The 20666-nt window shown below is 39.3% G+C and overlaps 1 protein-coding gene across 3 annotated transcripts in view; it reads left to right on the top strand.

The window, feature by feature from the left end:
- Positions 1-1603: 1603 nt before the first annotated feature.
- Positions 1604-20666, top strand: part of GRV2 (DNAJ heat shock N-terminal domain-containing protein) — a 29142-nt gene continuing 10079 nt past the window's right edge. Inside the window, exons 1-16 of one of the 3 annotated variants that reach the window (XM_008801860.6) lie at positions 1604-2479; positions 2909-3142; positions 3274-3361; positions 5181-5389; positions 6173-6274; positions 6347-6409; positions 6580-8826; positions 10945-11307; positions 11893-12033; positions 12302-12694; positions 12836-13327; positions 14721-14944; positions 15065-15409; positions 15615-15909; positions 19021-19473; positions 19549-19894. In XM_008801860.6, the coding sequence (XP_008800082.4) occupies positions 1997-2479; positions 2909-3142; positions 3274-3361; positions 5181-5389; positions 6173-6274; positions 6347-6409; positions 6580-8826; positions 10945-11307; positions 11893-12033; positions 12302-12694; positions 12836-13327; positions 14721-14944; positions 15065-15409; positions 15615-15909; positions 19021-19473; positions 19549-19894 (6478 nt within the window). In that variant the 5' untranslated portion in view covers positions 1604-1996. Of the gene's footprint in view, positions 2480-2908; positions 3143-3273; positions 3362-5163; positions 5390-6172; positions 6275-6346; positions 6410-6579; positions 8827-10944; positions 11308-11892; positions 12034-12301; positions 12695-12835; positions 13328-14720; positions 14945-15064; positions 15410-15614; positions 15910-19020; positions 19474-19548; positions 19895-20666 lie in introns of all 3 variants that reach the window. The other 2 variants (XM_088718913.2, XM_088718914.2) reach the window with 2 other exon arrangements.

A 20666-nucleotide genomic window follows, 5' to 3' on the forward strand; every position in this document is an offset into this window, starting at 1 on the left:
TTGGAATCAACCATTCCTAATGTATGAATGCATTTATTCTTGAACTCAGTTTCCCTCAAATATATAACAATGTGGAATGTACCATCTCACCATCTCCATCACTCTAATTTTGTCTACTTATTTTCTCAATTCTTAAATTTTAGATGACTCTAATTGGAAATCTTGATTAGCTCATGTTAGACTAAACCAACTTAGATATGATCCTAGGTTAAACCAATCGTACCTAAAAATAGACTTAGTTGGCCCATCCATGGGCCAAAATCTAAATTTGATCCATTCATCTTAAAACTACAATTGAGGTGTTTTTACTATACATGAAACTAATTTGATCTTGAGCTAATTCTGCATTTCTTTTTTCCTGCAAGATTATTTCTTTTCTCCATCCAAATTTCAAAGCTAGTGTTAGTAAAACAAATTTGCAAGAGATGCAAAATTTTTTCTCTTTTTTTTTTGTCTTTTATTGTCAGTATATAACGCCTTCAGATCTATGATAACTTTGTTATGCTTGCGATTTTAATCTCTCTCTCTCTCTCAATAATTGTAAGAAACTTAATAACTTGAATTTAATTTAAGTGTTTCCTTATAAATCCTATAACTTAACGGGCGTCTTTTTAGTGTATATCCCATGCCATACAGAAATCTTTGATCCAAGAGAATAAATAATTACTCATGCAATGTACTTTGTTCGGCTACAATCTGGTTTATAACTTTACCTACACATGGTAACATCTATCAAGGATCAAAGTTTGCACTTTATTCCCAAAATTCCGAAGAGAATAAGGACTTTCTTTTGGCATAATTGAATAGGAATGTTTAAGATGCACATGTATTTGCGTCATGTATCTATATATGCTTGTTAAATAACATGTGCATGGATATAATCCAAGACCGATGTATGTAGTGTATTAGTCAATAGATCAAGGAAACTCTAGCAAATATAGGTTTAGTGTTGGTCTGGCTTGGACCAACGATATCTAAATTTTATATTGCATTGCCTTAATGACCCAAATTGAACAATGTAAATTTTGACTTATGATTAGCACATTTGCATTGGTGTAGAGATGCGGGTAGGTTTAAATGTAACTACTACTTATATTTCCATGACATTCAATTTAGGGTTACCATGTAATCTTTACAAAATAATAAATAAAAATTTATCAACCAATGGGTAGTGAATAGAAAAATTTTACAAAAATGTCCCTAAACTCGTTTTTTAATGATCTAGGTTTACAAAGCATGGTTTTTCTCACCTAAACCACTGATGGACGCTCCACTAAAACTCTTTTCAATCTGTTCCGTAATGTATCAACACTTTTGCTCAAAGAATTTAGCTATATACAACATGTTCCCCCTTATACACTGCATAAACTATATAAAGTTTAAACCTCACAATTACACCCATAAGAGAACGTATTATCACAAACACCACCTCTGTTCATCAAATAGAATTACCGTAGAAACACCAATTTAATCGGCCCCAAGTTCCCACTCCAATTGGGAGCTCAGAGCCCGCGAGGGGCCCGCCCAGCTACCGTCACCGCCCAAGCCAAATCGCTCTCCTCCAGATCTTAGCTGTCCATCCATCATCGGACAGCCCTCTTCCGTCCTAAAGGCCCCCAACGGCCGCGCGCATTCCCTTGGCGGCCGCGCGACCACGATAAACCCCCGAACGCTGATGAAATAAAAAAAAGGAAGAGAAGAAGGGGGTGAAAAAAAGCCCTTTCTTGGTTCCAAGAACCTAGAGTCTTGATCGATTCGAGAGAGAGAAGGTGGAGAGAACGAAGCAAGAGGAGCGATCGATTGAAACCCTAGGTGTTTGATCTCGGGAAGAGGAGGAGCTGAGAGGAATCCGTGCGAATTCTCGCGGAGATCGGAAGCGCTGGGGGCGAATCAGTCCCGTGGCTACAGCCCGTTCGCGGCGAGCCCGGGCTTTGGGCTCTTCGCCTTCTGGAACCCTAATGCCCGCCGGACCCGCTACCTAGAGCACCTCCCTTCGATGGATTTCGTCAGCCGGCACGCCGCCTCTGCCTCCGCCGACCACCACTCTCCGCCGGCGGAAGCCACCCCGCCTGCCGCACCGCAGGCCCCCGCCGTCGCTGAGGAGCCCGAGTACCTCGCCCGGTACATGGTGGTCAAGCACTCCTGGCGGGGGAGGTACAAGCGGATCCTGTGCATCTCCAGCTCCGCGATCATCACCCTCGATCCTTCCACCCTCGCCGTGACGAATTCGTACGGTGTGTCGAGTGATTTTGAGGGCGCGGCGCCGGTGCTGGGGCGGGGGGATGATGTCGGCTCGCAGGAGTTCACGGTGAGCGTGCGGACCGATGGGCGGGGCAAGTTTAAGGCGATCAAGTTGTCGTCGAGGTTCCGGGTGAGCATCCTGACGGAGCTGCACCGGCTGAGGTGGGGGAAGTTGGGGCCGGTCATGGAATTCCCTGTTCTTCACCTCAAGCGGAGGACCTCGGAGTGGGCTCCTTTTGTGAGTCAACTTGCCTTCTTCTCCCTTCTTCAAATTTTTCCCCTCCTGCTATGTGCTGTCAATATCTTGTTTTACTTGATTTTCCGAATATAATAACTAGCCTGAGTTGAGTGGATCCTTTGCGATCATGGTTTTTGTGAAACTACTTCCTTGGTTTTGATAAATTAGGTCGAGATTCTTTGGTTGAAATGAGCGAATTGCAACCATCTGCACTCCTGCAATCTCCGTTGCAATACCTTCAATAACAAGCTGTTCTCTAGGACCACAAGATTTCATAATTCTCTCCTTCATGGCCTCTAAGTAGAACAAAGGACTAACAAGCATTCTAATATTCTTCAGTGTTAGCTGATGCTCTTTGTCAAACAATTTCCTTGATGATTGAAATCTGAGTTGTTGACTGTTCGAATGTTTTTAAACCACCTTCTGCAGAGGTTAAAAGTTACAGCCATTGGTGTTGAGCTTTTTGAAGGACAATCTGGAGATCCACGGTGGTGCTTGGATTTCAGAGACATGGATTCTCCCGCCATCATACTTTTGGCAGACATGTATGGAAAGAGAAGTAGCGAACCTGGAGGATTTGTTCTTTGTCCATTATATGGAAGAAAAAGTAAAGCCTTTAAAGCTGCCTCTGGATCATCTAACACTGCAATTATATCCAATGTGGTACGGTTGGAGCCTTCTCAGTCCTTTACAAAAAGTATCGCTTTCTATTTATCTAATTTAGATTGTTGATGGCTGCAGAAAGAGTTTTGCTTTTTCCTCCTTGTGTTATATAACCATCATATTTTGTGCAGACTAAAACTGCAAAATCTACTGCTGGCTTGTTGTTATCGGTCGACAATTCTCAGTCAATGACAGTTGCAGATTTTATCAAGAAAAGGGGTATGTTTTTGGAAGAAGCCTGAAATGTGCTTCTACATTCTATTTTATAAGTTGCTTTTGATACTTGGATTCTTATGTTATAAACAGGTTTCTAGGTTACGAAAGAAAACATTTTTATTGCTGGATGATATAGTCGTTTTTTTGTCAATATTGTGTTACTTGTTGGATAAATCAAGTGTTTTGCACCACCACCTAGAGAGAGAGAGAGAGAATCATGACCAGGACTAAAATCGTTTTGAGGTGATATTCCAATACACATAAGTTCTATGTGCTTTTCATGTTGTAATCCATCTACTACTCATCTAGCATTGAGTTAGCTCCTTCCAGTGAGGTTGGAAACAGGCACGGGCTTTGGGTGTAAGGTAATGGTATTATGTATTAAAAAGGAACAAAATCTTTTCTATCATTTTTTTTTTTTAAAATTAAATGATATGTTTGAAAAACAACACAGAGTGGTATATGTATGAAGCAGAATTGTAGAACTAAGGATGTCAAAACTTGTGAGCATATTTCTAGCCCCTACCACTTAGAAATTTATATGTTATTACTGACTATTGCTAGATGTCCCAGAGACGTGATTTTCCCTAGAAAGTTCAGTATCCTCTGCTCCTTGTTCATTTCTTTGTAATTTATATTCATATCCGAGCTGTCGGATGAAATTATCATATATTTATATTTAAATTACTTACATTGAGATGAAATTTCTCAGTTCTTTCACTGTAGATAATGGCTCCTTAGTACCCGGCAGCATGTTCAAGATAAGTATTAGATGCACTTATCAAACATTAATTCAAATTGCAGTTTTTGAGTTCAACCACAATTGGTTGATCAAACAAAATAGTCATTGGTGCTCCACTTCTCAGTTTTTTATGTGGGCATGAGACTATCAGCCTTGGCGTGTTCATTTAGGCATCCTTTATAAAAGTGTTGTTGTCATAGCCCAAACTGCTTCTCTCATTCTTTGACAACTCTCAATACAAGTTGATCACATAGCATATCTAGTACATCGTTTCCTGCATCGCTTCTTTCAATTAAATACTAAATGAAATTTGTGGAATGAGTAGAGTACTAGTTTTGTGTGAACTGACACAATTAACTTGTCAGACTCAGCCAAAATGATTGACATGAGTGCGTAATAATTTGTTGGTTGGGTACTGTTGACTAAAGTTGTTCCAACCTAAGTGTTATTCCTTCCCCAATCTGTTTCTGTATCTTCCGTTTTCCTTTTTTGGACCTTCTTTTCTTTTAATTAGTAATTTCCACTTAGTTTCTGTATGTAAAGAAACATAAAACTCGAAATTAATAGGACATATTAATCTGCAAAGTAGACAACTCATGCAGCTCTTCATCTGAGACTAAACTTCAATATTTGGTGGTTCGATGGTGTTTAAATAACGCAAATAGTATTTAACTGCTATAATTTTTTGCATCAATCTGTTTGGTTTTCTTGGTTGACCTTATCATCCAGTGGAACTTTTCCATCACTGTAGAATCAAACTTCTTCTTCTGTGTGAGTTCCCATGATCTGGAAAAATGAATTACTCGTATATTTCTTGATTGAAGCAGATTTTTCCTGAAAATAGCCTCAACTTTGATTCTTTTTAGTACCGACTTTTATAATTTTTCTAGAAATCATAAATAACTAATAAGGGTATGAATGACATTTTTTCCTAGGAAATGCAACTTCATTAATTGTTTATACAACTATAATGACTTCTTGGGACGCTGTTAAATTATAATACTCTTCCTTGCTATCTTAAGTACTGGTATCCATGATATTCGTAGTTTAATTTCTTCAATAGTTCATTGTATTTTGCAGCCAAGGAGGCAGTTGGAGCAGATGAAACCCCACATGGAGGATGGTCTGTGACAAGGTTACGTTCTGCTGCTCATGGAACCGCTAATGTTGAGAGCTTAAGTTTGGGAGTTGGACCCAAGGGAGGACTTGGAGAGCAAGGTGATTCTGTATCGCGTCAACTTATTCTTACAAAGGTTTCACTTGTCGAAAGGCGGCCTGATAACTATGAGGTACCCCCAAGTTTTTTGCTGCTTTAAGTTTAAATTGGTATAGCTGCTTGAGGCATGGAGGTAGTTACAAACGCACAATGCAGAGAGAAGGAGGGGGGAAGGAGGGGGGCATGGAGGTAGTTACGGACACACACATGCAGAGAGAGAGAGAGGGGGGGTGGGGGTGGGAGAGGGGGACAGAGAGAGAGGGGGGGAGAGAGAGAGATGCAGTGATACATATGCACACACATACACACTCATATATATACATTTCAAATGTCAAAGCTATTATGTTTGGCTTCCATGCTTCCATGCTCTTATAAAATTGTTAATGATATATTTTGTTTCCTATATTTGATTTTGCATTTAATTTAGACAATTGACCATGTAACTTTTGTATTTGGAGCATCACCTTTTTTTTCCCTCCTGATTCTGCTAGGAAGCTATTAATGATTTAAAACTTGTTATTTGAATGTGCTTCAAATACGAATTAGCTTGTTAAAAGCCCTTGTTAGTGTGGATTAATGGGTTAACTTTTTAAAACTATGCTTGTTTAGTAATCTTCTTTTGGTAACTAAGGAGATCTTGATCACTCAGGGCACTGTGCTCTTATTGCTATAACTTAAAAGCTAACATGTAGTCAGCTTTATTGTTCAAGCACGATTTTCTTGTCTCCAATGGCTATTGTTGTCTTCTGGTTTATTAAATTGATCTGTTATTCGTTATACCATTGCTGTAGTTTTTCTTTTACTTACAATGATTCTTATCACTCGCATTGACTGAAATTTCTGTGGGGCCATCCAGGCTGTTATTGTTCGACCGTTATCTGCAGTAAGTTCTCTTGTTCGGTTCGCGGAAGAGCCACAGATGTTTGCAGTTGAATTCAATGATGGATGCCCTATTCATGTAAGTAACTGCTACCTAATGATGCCTATCATGAAGGAAACTTTCTAAATGTGTTTGTGACTGCAATTCCAGGTGTATGCAAGTACGTCCCGTGATAACTTGCTTGCAGCAGTTCGAGATGTTTTGCAAACTGAGGTAGGTTCATTTGTCTCTCATCCATGCAGTAAGCACATGTATCATACCATTTGTGCATCATTTTCCTATTCTAGCTATTTTCCTTTCTTTAGCTATTTTTTGTCTTCACTCTATGCAACTGGATCATTTTATGTTATGTTTGACATGCTTCTTAATTTCAATCCTAACAGGGCCAATGTCCTGTTCCCGTGCTTCCAAGGTTGACCATGCCTGGTCACCGCATAGATCCACCTTGTGCAAGAGCCTGTCTTCAGTCGCAGCAATTTCCTCTTGGTCAGCAGCGTTCAGTTGCTGATGTGGAAACTGCAACGATGCATCTAAAGCATCTAGCTGCTGCTGCCAAAGATGCTGTAGCTGAAGGGGGTTCGGTCCCTGGTTCAAGAGCAAAGTTATGGCGTAGAATAAGAGAATTTAATGCATGTATACCCTATACTGGAGTACCTCCTAACATTGAAGTGCCTGAGGTAGTCTTGATGGCTTTAATTACAATGCTTCCAGCAACACCGAACCTTCCTCCTGAAGCTCCACCCCCTCCACCTCCATCACCAAAAGCGGCAGCAACGATTATGGGGTTCATTGCATGTCTGCGTAGGTTACTTGCATCAAGAAATGCGGCATCACATGTGATGTCATTTCCTGCTGCTGTTGGGAGAATTATGGGGCTACTCAGGAATGGGTCAGAGGGAGTAGCAGCTGAGGCAGCAGGACTCGTTGCTATGCTCATTGGTGGCGGTCCCGGTGATGCTAACATATTGATGGACTCAAAGGGAGAGCAGCATGCGACTTACATGCATACCAAATCTGTACTTTTTGCGCATCAGAATTATGTTACTATCCTTGTCAACAGATTGAAACCCACATCTGTGTCTCCATTATTGTCAATGTCAGTTGTGGAAGTTTTTGAAGCTATGCTTTGTGAACCTCATGGTGAAACAACTCAACATACTATATTTGTTGAATTACTACGTGAAGTTGCTGGTTTGCGGCGTCGGTTGTTTGCATTGTTTGGACACCCTGCTGGAAGTGTAAGAGAGACGGTAGCTGTCATCATGCGTACTATTGCAGAGGAGGATGCAATTGCGGCAGAATCTATGCGAGATGCTGCTTTGAGAGATGGTGCTCTCTTGAGGCACTTGCTGCATGCTTTTTTCCTTCTTGCTGGTGAGCGCCGTGATGTTAGTCGGCAGCTTGTAGCTCTTTGGGCTGATTCTTATCAACCTGCCCTTGTTTTGCTGTCAAGAGTTCTTCCTCCTGGGCTTGTTGCTTATTTGCATACACGTTCTGATGGAAGTTTTGAAGATTCTCAAAATGAGGAAGCACCTCTTACTAGGAGGAGGCAGAGACGCATACTGCAGCAGAGAAGGGGCCGCTTTGGAAGAGGCATAACATCTCAAGAACATGGAATGCCTCCATCTAATAATGTTGAAGATGGTGATTTATCAAAGCAGATAGCTGTTGGTGCTTCAGCAGGACCAGAAAACTATCAAAAATCTGCCCAAGAGTCCAATATTGGGCAGTTTCCAGTGCCTGCCTCTACCCTCCCAGGTGTAAATCAGACTGCTGAATCATCCCATGTTGTACCACTTAATGCTGCCTCAGGGGCTGTTGTTGCCGATAATGTCCACCAAACTAGTGTATCACAAATATTGGATTCAAATGCTTCATATTCAGTTGACTCTGAAGCTAGTATTGTTGGTTCCTTGAATTCTGACCTGCCCGCCCCTGCTCAGGTTTTTGTAGAAAACACTCCTGTGGGATCTGGAAGATTACTGTGTAATTGGTATGAGTTTTGGCGAGCATTTGGCCTGGATCACAACAGACCTGATTTAATATGGAATGAACGTACCAGGCAAGAGCTGAGGGAGGCTTTACAAGCAGAAGTTCATAATCTAGATGTTGAAAAGGAACGATCAGAGGACATTGTTCCGGGAGGTGCAATGGTTGAGGTTAAGAGTGGACATGATAGTGCACCCCAAATATCTTGGAACTATGCTGAGTTTTCAGTTAGCTACCCCAGCTTATCGAAGGAAGTTTGTGTGGGGCAGTATTATCTTCGTTTGCTGCTTGAGAGTGGGAGCAGTGGCCGAGCACAGGATTTTCCTCTTCGAGACCCAGTTGCATTTTTTAGAGCATTATATCATCGTTTCTTGTGTGATGCTGACACGGGGCTTACTGTAGATGGTGCTGTTCCTGATGAATTGGGTCCATCTGATGACTGGTGCGATATGGGAAGATTGGATGGCTTTGGTGGAGGTGGTGGCTCTTCAGTAAGAGAGCTTTGTGCAAGGGCAATGACTATTGTGTATGAACAGCATTATAAGACTGTTGGCCCTTTTGATGGTACTGCTCATATTACAGTTCTGTTGGACCGAACAGATGATCGAGCATTAAGGCACCGCCTGCTTCTTCTTTTAAAGGTAGTAAATACTTTCCTGATGCATCTTTTGCTTGCCTTTGTAATGTGAAGAATGTTTAAATGGCTCCAAAAGCATTAATTTGGTAGGCTAGAGTAAGTTATGTTACAGGATTGTACTAATATCCAGCACCAGTAGAAGGTAATGTCCTCTGAAGCTCATATAGGAGCATGCTAGGACAGGATCACATCCATGGATAGATAAGCTGGCATATTCTGCTTGCAAGAAGAAAAATGTCATGAGAACGTAATATTCCACATCAAGTTAAAACAAGCATCTCTAACACACCAACCTTGTGGATGAATACTATGAGATAATTTATTCTGGAAATCTTTGCTTTAAAAGGTTCCTGGGAATTGAGAAATTAAAATGTCATGATGTTATTAACACTGAAAAAAATAACCTGAATCCTCGAATATAGAATGGGAGTCTAAATGGATGATTTTTGCAGTCTGGTGTTCGGATATGTCCAAATCAAGCATCTGTGAAAATGGGCTCCTATAAGTGGTTAATGGGACAAAAGTCTAGGTTTTGGGAGTAAAATGTGAAGAGATGTTTTTCCAATACTTTTGTAGGGTTGCATGTGCAAGTAGTGTTGGATTATTGTTGCCTGGATGGCTGGTAACATGACCCCCTTTCTAGTTTGCATACCTGATAATTAATTATTTTTTAATGATGGTAATGGTGGCAATTAAAGGTGATGATTATGGCAGAAAGTTGTTTTTCGTTCTATAAGCATATAGTGTCATCTCAATCCGGTTGATTTTTTTTTTTTTTGTAATGCATTCATTATTGTAGCAGCTCTTGATGACTAATCAAAGCTGATCTTGTGGTTCTTGTGCATTCTGCTAGTCTTAGGAAAGAAGAATAGATTTTTCTTTAATTATTTAAGTGGGTTGCTAGATCTATTCGAATTCTCTGGGATTCAGTATGATGATGGTTGGAAAGAGAGATTGAATAACTCCTTGAAGCAACTGTATGCCTCTCCAATCCATGAGACATGGAAGGAACGGAATCACCCTAAGGCAGTTTACAGATGCAACTCTTTGATGCATGAAAGAAACAGACATATATGTGCCAGTCAGAGTACCAATTATAAACATTGTATGTGCAAGGCTATTATGTAGCTACTCGCAAGAAACAGTGCAGCTATATATTAGGAGCACTCAACATCATAGTCTAATGTATGGGTATGCAGCCCAGCAACCCCCATGAATTCAGGTGGATTTTATTGAAGATTTTTTTCCTGTAGACCGTAGTCATCAGTTGTTAGAGTTTCTTGATCAAATCAGCTGAAACATTGGTTGCTGATGATAAGACAAAGTCTCATCAAAGTAATTCTGAGGATGAAAAATTTATGCTTGTATAGGAAGTCAAAGAATAATATTTCATCAGTTTTATCCTCTTAACGAAATAAAATGGACTTTGGTGGAAGCAAGGACATAATTGTCGACCAAAGGTGCGACTCCTAAACCTGTCTGTGGTTTTGCTTTTATGGAAAAGTCTGAAGCTAACTTATATCTTGTGTAGGACTATGTTTCCTTTTGAAGTTCGGGATATCATAAAAGTCTAAAAGATGAAAAGGGAAAGAGTTTTTGGTGACTTATGATAACTTATGGTGATATATTGCAAAGCAAAGAAGAAGATGACACATTTGAAGAGATGATTTATTTATCCAAGATCCTTCCTTCTTGATTCTCTATATAAGTCAGTCTTCGTAATTGATATAAATGATGCTTAGAGGCTAACATGTACCTATGAAGTGATAATAGACATGCATGGCAAAAACATTTTCCATGCTTTGGGATCACTAATGATCTTCCAGATCACTTAAATGAGATCCAGTGGGAAGGGACTGCTTGTTTTCAGGAAAACAGCTATCATCTATCACGCTTTTGTGGCTTCTGCACTTTCATGGTTATTAATTTTTTTTTTTCTATTAGTGTGGTAAAGTTCTTATTCTCTCGTTTTGTATTTTAACAAGACCATGGGAATGTGAAACTTTTATCCTGTGAAAAATTTGTTCTTTTACTCCTAAATTTGAGATACTGTATTTTTGCTAAGTTTGTTCATCCCCTATTCTAGTACTAAATGTTCAGTTCTTATATTCCTATTTTGCAGGTCTTGATGAAAGATCTTTCAAATGTTGAAGCTTGTGTTTTGGTCGGGGGGTGTGTTTTAGCTGTTGATCTCTTAACTGCAGCTCATGAGGCTTCTGAGAGGACTTCCATACCTTTGCAATCTAATCTTATAGCAGCTACTGCTTTTCTGGAACCTCTAAAGGAATGGATGTTCATTGACAAGGATGGTTCAAAAGTTGGTCCACTAGAGAAAGATGCAATCAGAAGGTTTTGGTCAAAGAAAACGATTGACTGGACAACAAGATGTTGGGCTTCTGGTATGTCTGACTGGAAGCGATTGCGGGATATCCGTGAACTGCGCTGGGCACTGGCGGTTCGAATTCTTGTTTTAACTCCAGTTCAGGTATCTTGATGCTACATTTAACAACTGGGAACTGAATCTTGTCTAAACGTATAGAAATTTATGGATTAATTAATGTCCAGCAGTATTGGCAACAGTAATTTTACTTGCTTTGTTAGTGATAAAATGATAATATTTTTTCTTTATTGCACTAGCAGTACTTTCATCTTTCTTCATTAACCAACTTGCTGTTGTAAATTATTTTATAGACTTTGAGATGCCAATGCTCTATAGCACTATAATTGCATGATATAATACAGATAAATTACTGTTGCTATTGTTATTTATAACTATGGCACTCATTTGTAAAGTCTAATTTATGTGCATATGTTTTGAGTTCTTCAGCTTGTGTTGCTGTTCTTTATGTCACCTTGCACCATGGATTATTTTAATCACATGATACGAGTTGGCTAATGTATTTATACTCACTTTAGCACTCAACATCTAATTATGTGTGTGTTCTATTGCATACTAAGTTAACTTGATTGCTGTGTAATATAAATACAATAATCTCTTTCTGTACCACTTCTATTGATTTTATTATGCCTTAATACTTATGTTGCTGCAATTAAACATTCCTGTTTTTAGGTGGGAGAGGCTGCATTGTCTATATTACATAGCATGGTGTCTGCACATTCTGATCTTGATGACGCTGGAGAGGTTGTCACTCCAACACCAAGGGTTAAACGAATCCTGTCGAGCCCACGATGCCTTCCACATGTTGCTCAGGTAGTTTCTGAGCTCCTGGTATGATTATTATATATTGGACATTTGACCCTGGTTCTATTATAGTAAGCAATTTTTTTTTTAATCGAAATGAATCGATGATAATGAGAAAAACTTAGGATACTGGTAAAATAATTTCATTTTGTGCATGTTCTTTTTTGGTAGAAGCACATGCTGTATGTTATTCCTAAAAAAAATGGAATTTTGGAAGCTTCTAAAACTTAGACAGGTCTGATACCTATATCTATTTTTTATATATTAAAAAAATCAGGCTTTGCTTACTGGGGAACCGAGTATTGTTGAGAGTGCTGCTGCTCTGCTGAAAGCAATTGTGACTAGAAATCCCAAGGCAATGGTTCGACTATACAGCACGGGCGCCTTTTACTTTGCTCTAGCATATCCTGGGTCTAATCTTCTTTCAATTGCACAACTCTTCTCTGTGACACATGTACATCAAGCATTTCATGGTGGTGAGGAGGCAGCATTGTCTTCATCATTACCCTTGGCAAAGCGTAGTGTACTGGGTGGACTTCTTCCGGAATCCTTGTTGTATGTGTTGGAGCGTAGCGGACCTGCTGCATTTGCTGCGGCAATGGTATCTGATTCTGATACCCCAGAAATAATCTGGACACATAAGATGCGAGCAGAACATCTGATTCGTCAGGTTTCTCATCTTAAGCCATTGCATCTTGAAATTCATTTCTTTCTTTTCCTTGACATCATTTTTCAGTCTTTGTTTTGGATCTATGTTTCTAGTTATTATGCACCCTGGGCATATCATATGTTGCTATTCGATTTCTGTCAGATTTTGCAGCATCTGGGTGATTTCCCTCAGAAGTTATCACAGCACTGCCATTCCTTGTATGAATATGCTCCCATGCCTCCAGTAACTTATCCCGAGTTAAAAGATGAAATGTGGTGTCATCGTTACTACCTCCGAAATTTATGTGATGAGATAAGGTTTCCCAATTGGCCCATTGTTGAGCATGTAGAGTTTTTGCAGTCGTTGTTGTCAATGTGGCGTGAAGAATTAACTCGACGGCCGATGGATCTATCCGAGGAAGAAGCTTGCAAGATATTGGAGATCTCTCTGGATGACATTGTAATTGGTGAGAATGCTGGTAACGGGCAACCTTCGGAGACGGATGAATGTAGCACATCCAAGAAGATTGAAAACATTGATGAAGAAAAACTTAAACGCCAATACAGAAAACTAGCAATAAGATATCATCCCGACAAAAATCCTGAAGGCAGGGAGAAGTTTGTTGCTGTCCAGAAGGCTTATGAGAGATTGCAGGTATTCTTTAGCTCCTTGCGTTTTTGTTCTAATATTATATTTTCTAACTGAAGCATCAGACATGCTGTCATAAGTTCATAGCCCTATTTTTAACAAAATTGGACTATAACCCTTGAACAAACTAGTGGAAGTAAATGAATGATGCATCATGCAAGCCTTTTCTGGTATATGCTCTGTTGCTGATGGACTGTAGAGTAAAATTCATGATATTTGACGTGTAATTGTTCTCTTACATATTATCATTGTCACACTTCATCTTATGTTGTAATAGTTTAGTGCCCCCTAGTTATGTCAATATATGTAATGTGCCCTTGAAAATGATTTCTACCTTTATGACAAAAAAATCCTGTAAGCTTTATTTGAATCCATGATTATCAGACTATGATTCTGTTAAGACATAGGCAATGCATATTAGTGAAAGATGCATTAGACGCAAGATAAGCCGTACTGACATACCGGTGGGCATCGATACCAGTAGGGTACCGGTACCGTACCGAACCGGTACCGTACCGAACCGAACCGGTACCATACCGGTTTGGCTGGTTTGGTCGGGTTTCGGCCCTGATGCACGGAAAATTTAATGTTTAACCTCTACCGGTGTGAACCGACCGGTTCCGGATTCGGTCGGTTCAGCATATCATGATTAGAGGCATGCAAAACGGTGGAGTTTGGGCAGTCTAATATGGGATTGACTGCATTTAAAGTTCGCATGTGTCAATGTTAAGGAATGGCACTGTGCAGGTAATTAAAGCTTTCCCGATGCTTTTTAACCATACTTGTAGCATTATATCATCTTTATTCATAAAGGATGCTGATTTCTGGCAATTCATGTTCTGATCTCTTCCATCGACCTAGTTTTGTCTTCATTCTTGTGCAAAACATTATCTAGGGTCTTATCATCATTGCCAGTAGATGAGTAGTTAATCAATCTTCTGCATCTTAACAGTCGACCCATGTGTATGGGCTTTAAATAACTCAATGGAATATAAAACCACGAATACTATTCTGACTGCAGGTAGGTAGTGGATGTAATTTACATCTTTTGCCTGGGAAAGTTCATCTTGTTCTCAAAAACTGAATACACATGGTTGGAGAAACTTTACAATGTTCTTGTTAATATTGTGAATTTATCATGAGTCTCTGATCCCTGTATAAAACAGAATATCTGCATAGCATATGTATACAGGGAAAAACATGCTTGTGAGTATACATTTGCTTACACTAGTGTGTATTTGCTATTTATAAATTGATACCATGAAGAAAAGTTCATGCCAGAAATAAGTAATACCACAGACCAATAAATTTAATATCAAGCTGCTATAGTTAACAACTATTTGTTTTTTCTGTTGTTGTAAGAAGTTGTTGAAGTTATAACCATATTACACTCTTGCAGGCAACCATGCAAGGATTGCAAGGTCCACAGGTTTGGAGGCTATTGCTTCTATTGAAGGGACAGTGTATCTTGTACAGGCGACATGGAGATCTCCTGGAACCTTTCAAATATGCTGGCTATCCAATGTTGCTTAATGCTGTTACTGTAGACAAAGATGATAACAATTTCCTTTCATCTGATAGGGCCCCACTACTCATTGCAGCTTCAGAATTAGTTTGGCTGACGTAACTAGTTCACTTTCAATTCTTCCTGATTTTTTTTGTTGTTTTTTCTTTAGATTTGTTTTGTTCTAGAGAATGAGGGATGTACTTTTGGGCTGTAATATGTTTCTTATCCTCTCTCAGGTGCGCATCATCTTCGTTGAACGGCGAAGAACTTATCAGAGATGGTGGGATACCTCTCTTGGCAACTCTTCTTTCCCGTTGCATGTGTGTGGTTCAGCCTACAACGCCTGCAAATGAACCTGCTACCATCATTGTTGCAAATGTGATGCGTACATTTTCAGTCATAAGTCAGTTTGACACAGCAAGAGCTGAAATTCTCAAATTTGGGGGCCTTATTGAGGATATTGTGCACTGTACTGAATTAGAGCTTGCTCCGGCAGCTGTTGATGCTGCGCTCCAAACGGCAGCTCATGTTTCTGTATCATCTGAGCTACAGGATGCTTTACTTGAGGCTGGCTTGTTGTGGTATGTCTTTATTTCAATATCTTGCTTGTGTTTTCTTCTAGATTTGTGCATAAATTGGATTCGTGAGTATTAAATGCAAAGATTATATGCATGATAAACATTTGACTGAAGACTAATGGGAGAAGAAAATGAAATCTGAAAAAAAAAACAGCGTGAAGTAACTAATTTGGAGTCTATAGCTGAAATTTTCACTTTCTTTTTCCAGGTACCTATTACCTCTATTGCTTCAGTATGATTCTACAGCTGAGGAGAATAATGTGAATGAGGCGCATGGTGTTGGTGCCAGTGTGCAGATTGCTAAAAATATGCATGCTGTGCATGCAACTCAAGCTCTATCAAGGGTTTGTGGTCATTGTGATGATGGGTTTTCAACACCTTACAACGATTCAGCTGCCAGTGCACTCAGAGCATTGCTTACTCCAAAGCTAGCTAATATGCTTACAAATCAGGTGCCTAAGGATCTTTTGACAAATTTAAATGCAAATTTGGAGTCCCCAGAGGTAAATGTCATTTTTTTATTTTCCAAACAAGCTTTATGATTTTCTTTTTTTAGAACTAACATTGGCAGTTGTGCTTCCTAGAATTGTATGGGGCATTGTGCTTTTCAATAATCAAAATGCTTCTGATGATGCCTGCTGGCTGGCTATCTCTCCAATGCATGAAATATGCTGCTGCATGGGTGTACAATAACTGAGAAATAATGCTCACCGCATCTCTTGTATGTTACCAAGAAAGGAGATCTTAGAGGGTGAGAAAAATAGCAAGGTGAAATATACCAAGAATACAGAGAGAAGAAAGTTCAAAACTAGACCAAATTGTTGGGAAAGAGAAAAAGAATCATTTAGTCTACTTCATAGTTTGGATAGAAATGTCCAGAGAGTAAGCTTTTTAGACAGTAAAATTCTGATATCTAATAGCATCTTAATCTCTTTCTTTTGACGTAACCAAGATCCGTTACAACATAATGCTTCAAAAGCTAGTCGCATGCAAGCCAAAATTTGCATGATTGAGCAAGGGCTAGATTCAAATTCAGAATAGGATAGGCTTAACAATATAGGTATGCTCCAGACAGTGGTAGAATGAGTGCATTATAGAAGTTGGTGGTTCATTTTCACTTTTCATGCTTTTAATTATCAGAGTGTGCATTTGGTAGTTCTTAGATTGGTCCAAAATTACATCGAAAGAAATTTCTGGGATTTCAACTACTTGGCTCAATTATAGGATTGCTTCTAATTATCCATCTCCATGTGTAAGCATCAGATGTTCTCTAGGTGATGAGCACGTTCTCCAAAGTATCAAGGAGATCAACTATTTCTACTCATCATGATGAAAACTGCAGTAGTGGATTTTGACCCATAGCACCATTATTTTATCGATTAAGATAATCTATTGCACAAGCATCTAATTGAGGAAATTAAAAGGTACGGATGCCTAATTTGACTCCACTCCATCATGCTAAAGTTTCATATATTTTCCTTCAAACCTGATAAAGGACAATTTGCAATATTCCTCCATAGGAGAAGAGACAATCAATCAAGGTATGCCATACTATACTGAACCGGATGGTATGAGGCATATCCTACTGTACCATTTCGGCACTGATATGCGGTATAGGAGGCGTACCAACACTTAGTATGCCAAACCGGCCTTCTGTACTAGGCATACCAACCCAGTGATAGAGTGGTACTAGTATGAGGCCCGGTACCGAGATGGCATACTTTGCAACTAGTTGATAGAGCAATTTTTCTCATTATGAGAAAAGACATTTAATTGACATTCAATTTACACTTTATAATGTATTTATTGAACAAACTAATAATTGTATAGCTTTCCCATTCAATTAGCTCTCTTTGATTAATCACTATATCTTTTATTATAACAAGTATTGCTAACCTGGCTAATAAGCGTAATTTCTCAATAAAATCTTTGACATTATAGTGATTATGTGTCTGGATATGATGGATGAAGACACTTCAATATCATGTTGCCATGTGCTCAGATAGTTCTTATGGATTATGACATGACAACCTACTCATTAATTTAGGCTTGGCAAATGGCCTGATGGTTAGGGTTAGATGAGTTTTTAAGATTGAAATTTGATTTTGAATTTTATATATGTTTTGGGCCTAGTGGTTGGAAACTTCATTTAGGATGCTGCAGCTGTTTTGGAATCTCTATGGAAATTTGGTCTTTTGCCTGCTTCCTATGTGCTTGTTGTCTCCACTTTCTTGCACCCACACCAAAATCAAAGCCTACTTCCACTTAAACTTACCAAGCTTTTGGGTAAAATTACAGCTATAGCTTTTTGAATCCATACCTTACGATTTTGGAGTTGGTCCATCTAAATCGTGTCATCTTGGGGTGCTTGTCTTTTGGACCTGTTTGGTGCACCAGATAGAGGATCCATTTTGACCAAACTATCATGACATGAATGTGTTTTGACATGATTGGGAAGGTAATATTTTTAATTTAAATAAGTTCATTAATCATTAATTTAAATAAATTCTTTGATCATAAATTTAGTCCAAAGATCGTTCTTTTTTAGTTAAATAAAAATGCTTCTGGTTAAACCTTGACATCTGAGGGTTGGGTAGGCATAGCCTATATATGTAAGGGTAAGGCCATCCCAAGAATAGGAGATTAATTGATGAAGTCTCTATCCAAGCCTTCAGTTCCTTTTCCCCCCTTCTTCTGCATTAAATTGAGTTATTTTTTTTCCAGCATCTTTTGAGAGATCTAAATACATTTTAGATGCACACATACTTGTTTCTTAAACAAGTATATTTGGCTCTACATTGCTCCTCTTAAACAGCAGCAAGAGCTTGGATTTTTTTTTTTTAATTATAAGTTGATAGAGGGCTAAGTCTTGGATGACAAAGTTATTGAGGGCTCAAAACACACCAAGGTGCCATGGTCTTTTGGAGCCTAAGTGCAAGGTGAAAAGTGAGGTACACACCTAAGCATAGTTATTTATGATGATTGTAATCTACCATGTCGAAAATTCCTGGTACCTAAAAAAACATTAATGTCTTTTAGCTAGAGTCAAGTATGTACATAATAAATAATAGCATTATAGTTATTTAACAAAGAGTACCTAATTTGAAAATTCAAACTGTTCATCGTCATCTAAATGTTTTAAAGCGTTTGCAGATCAAACTTCAGCTGATTTGGATGCTTCTAGACTATATCAAAACATGGAATCATACCATTAAAATTGCCCAAATTCTCCACTGATGTAGGGTAAAAACCGCAAAAACACAAGATTTTTTGATTTGCATCCAATGAGACATTGTAGATCATGATTGATAGCGTAGATTTTCATTTTGTGGGGGCTATCATTGATTTTGATTGGCAAATATTTTGGGCAAAATTCGCTCAAACATGTATAAACTCTTAGAACTTGTGCCACGCTTGCGCAAATTCCGAGGGTAGTAGAAGCCCAAGCATCAAATTGTACATGCATATTCTGCTTCTTTGGCTTTTCACTAGAAGTCTTATAGTATGGTTCTTGTTTTCTTTTTGGGCTAATACTTTGCTTTATGTGTTCCATGATCAAATTCAACTCCTTGGTCATTATACTTATATCGTGCTTTATTGCTTCTGGGGCGCAGATTATTTGGAATTCTTCCACCCGAGCAGAATTGCTCAAATTTGTGGATCAGCAGCGTGCCAGCCTAGGCCCTGATGGTTCATATGATTTAACAGAATCACATTCATTTGCCTATGTAGCATTATCTAAAGAGCTACATGTTGGTAATGTATACTTGAGGGTTTATAATAATCAATCCGACTACGAGATAAGTGAACCAGAGGCATTTTGTGTTGCTCTTCTTAAATTTATAGCAGAGCTGGTGCATAATTTGGGTACTGCAAATGTGAATACTCTGTATAAGACTGATAATGATGGTACATTTGTGGAGTCATCAGAAATTGAAAATGGTTTAGTCAATGGGTCAAATAATGGAGATAATGTTGATTCATTGGATATCTCTGGTAGAGAAGAAACAAAAAGGGAGGAATCTGAAGTGGTTAAAAACCTTCAAACTGGGTTGACATCTCTTCAGGTATGCTAGTAACTAGTTGAAGTTTTTATATTTATTATTATGATGTCTTGTATATTAACTCCATTTTGGCTTCAGAATCTATTGACAAGCAATCCCAGTGTAGCTGCCGTGTTCTCTGCTAAAGAACAGCTTGTACCCCTTTTTGAATGCCTTACTATACCCATCCCAGCAGAAAGCAACATTCCTCAAATTTGCCTTAGTGTTCTTTCACTCTTAACGAAATATGCTCCTTGCTGGGAGGCTATGGTTGCAGAGAGGGCGAACCTCATCCTTCTATTGCAGTTGCTTCACAAGAATCCAGCTTGCAGGGAAGGGGCTCTTGCTGTCCTTTATGCCTTGGCAGGCACCCCTGAGCTTGCTTGGGCTGCGGCCAAGCATGGTGGAGTTGTATACATTCTTGAGCTTATTTTGCCACTACAAGGTAAATCCTCATTTCTATTCTCATGAAGCTTTTCCATTTTTTGCTCTTTTTTTTAATAACTAAAACGTTAAATTATCGTAGTAGGTTTGAATAAGATCAGATTTAAAGGACAACTAAATTAATAAAAGAAGTTTAAGAATTAACAATAACCTTCCCATTTATTTGTTGAATTAGACAACAAGGTGCCACCAATAAAAATATTCTTCTCATATAAATGCAACCAAGGTCGGCGGAATTGATACCGGACACCATATCCGTTTTGTGGCGACACGAGTCGGTACGGAGGGTGGCGGACACCAACAGAGGCCGGCCTCGGCCGCGGGAAGCAAGGCCGCGACCGCTTCCTCTGTTTCAAATGAAACAGGGGTCCGGCTGTGATCTCAAAAAATTTTGCGATTTTTAAGTGAAGTCGGCATCACGTAAAAATTACAAATTTTTTGAAGGTTGCAGCCGGACCCTTGTTTTGTTCAAAACAGGAGAAGCAACCACGACCTCGCTTCCCGCGGCCAAGGCCAGTCGGCGTCCCGCCCTCTCCCTCCCTTTTCCGCTCGCTCTCTCTTTCCTTTTCTTTTTCCGGCTCCGACAATGGGTTTCGTTTCCGTTGCCAGAACCATATCGGTAAGCCACTGGTACAGTTCGGGACGGCCGGAACTGTCCGGTTCGGGACGGCCGGAACTGTCCGGTTCGGGACGGTTTCGCTGATCCTGAATACAACCTTTATGAGTTAATCATTCCACATAGTGCATGCTTCTATTGCATCCAAGGTATGCCG

Source organism: Phoenix dactylifera, chromosome 3 (genome assembly GCF_051530095.1).
Source record: "Phoenix dactylifera cultivar Ajwa chromosome 3, Ajwa_hap1_PhDact_Kaust_v1.1, whole genome shotgun sequence".
NCBI lineage: Eukaryota > Viridiplantae > Streptophyta > Magnoliopsida > Arecales > Arecaceae > Phoenix > Phoenix dactylifera.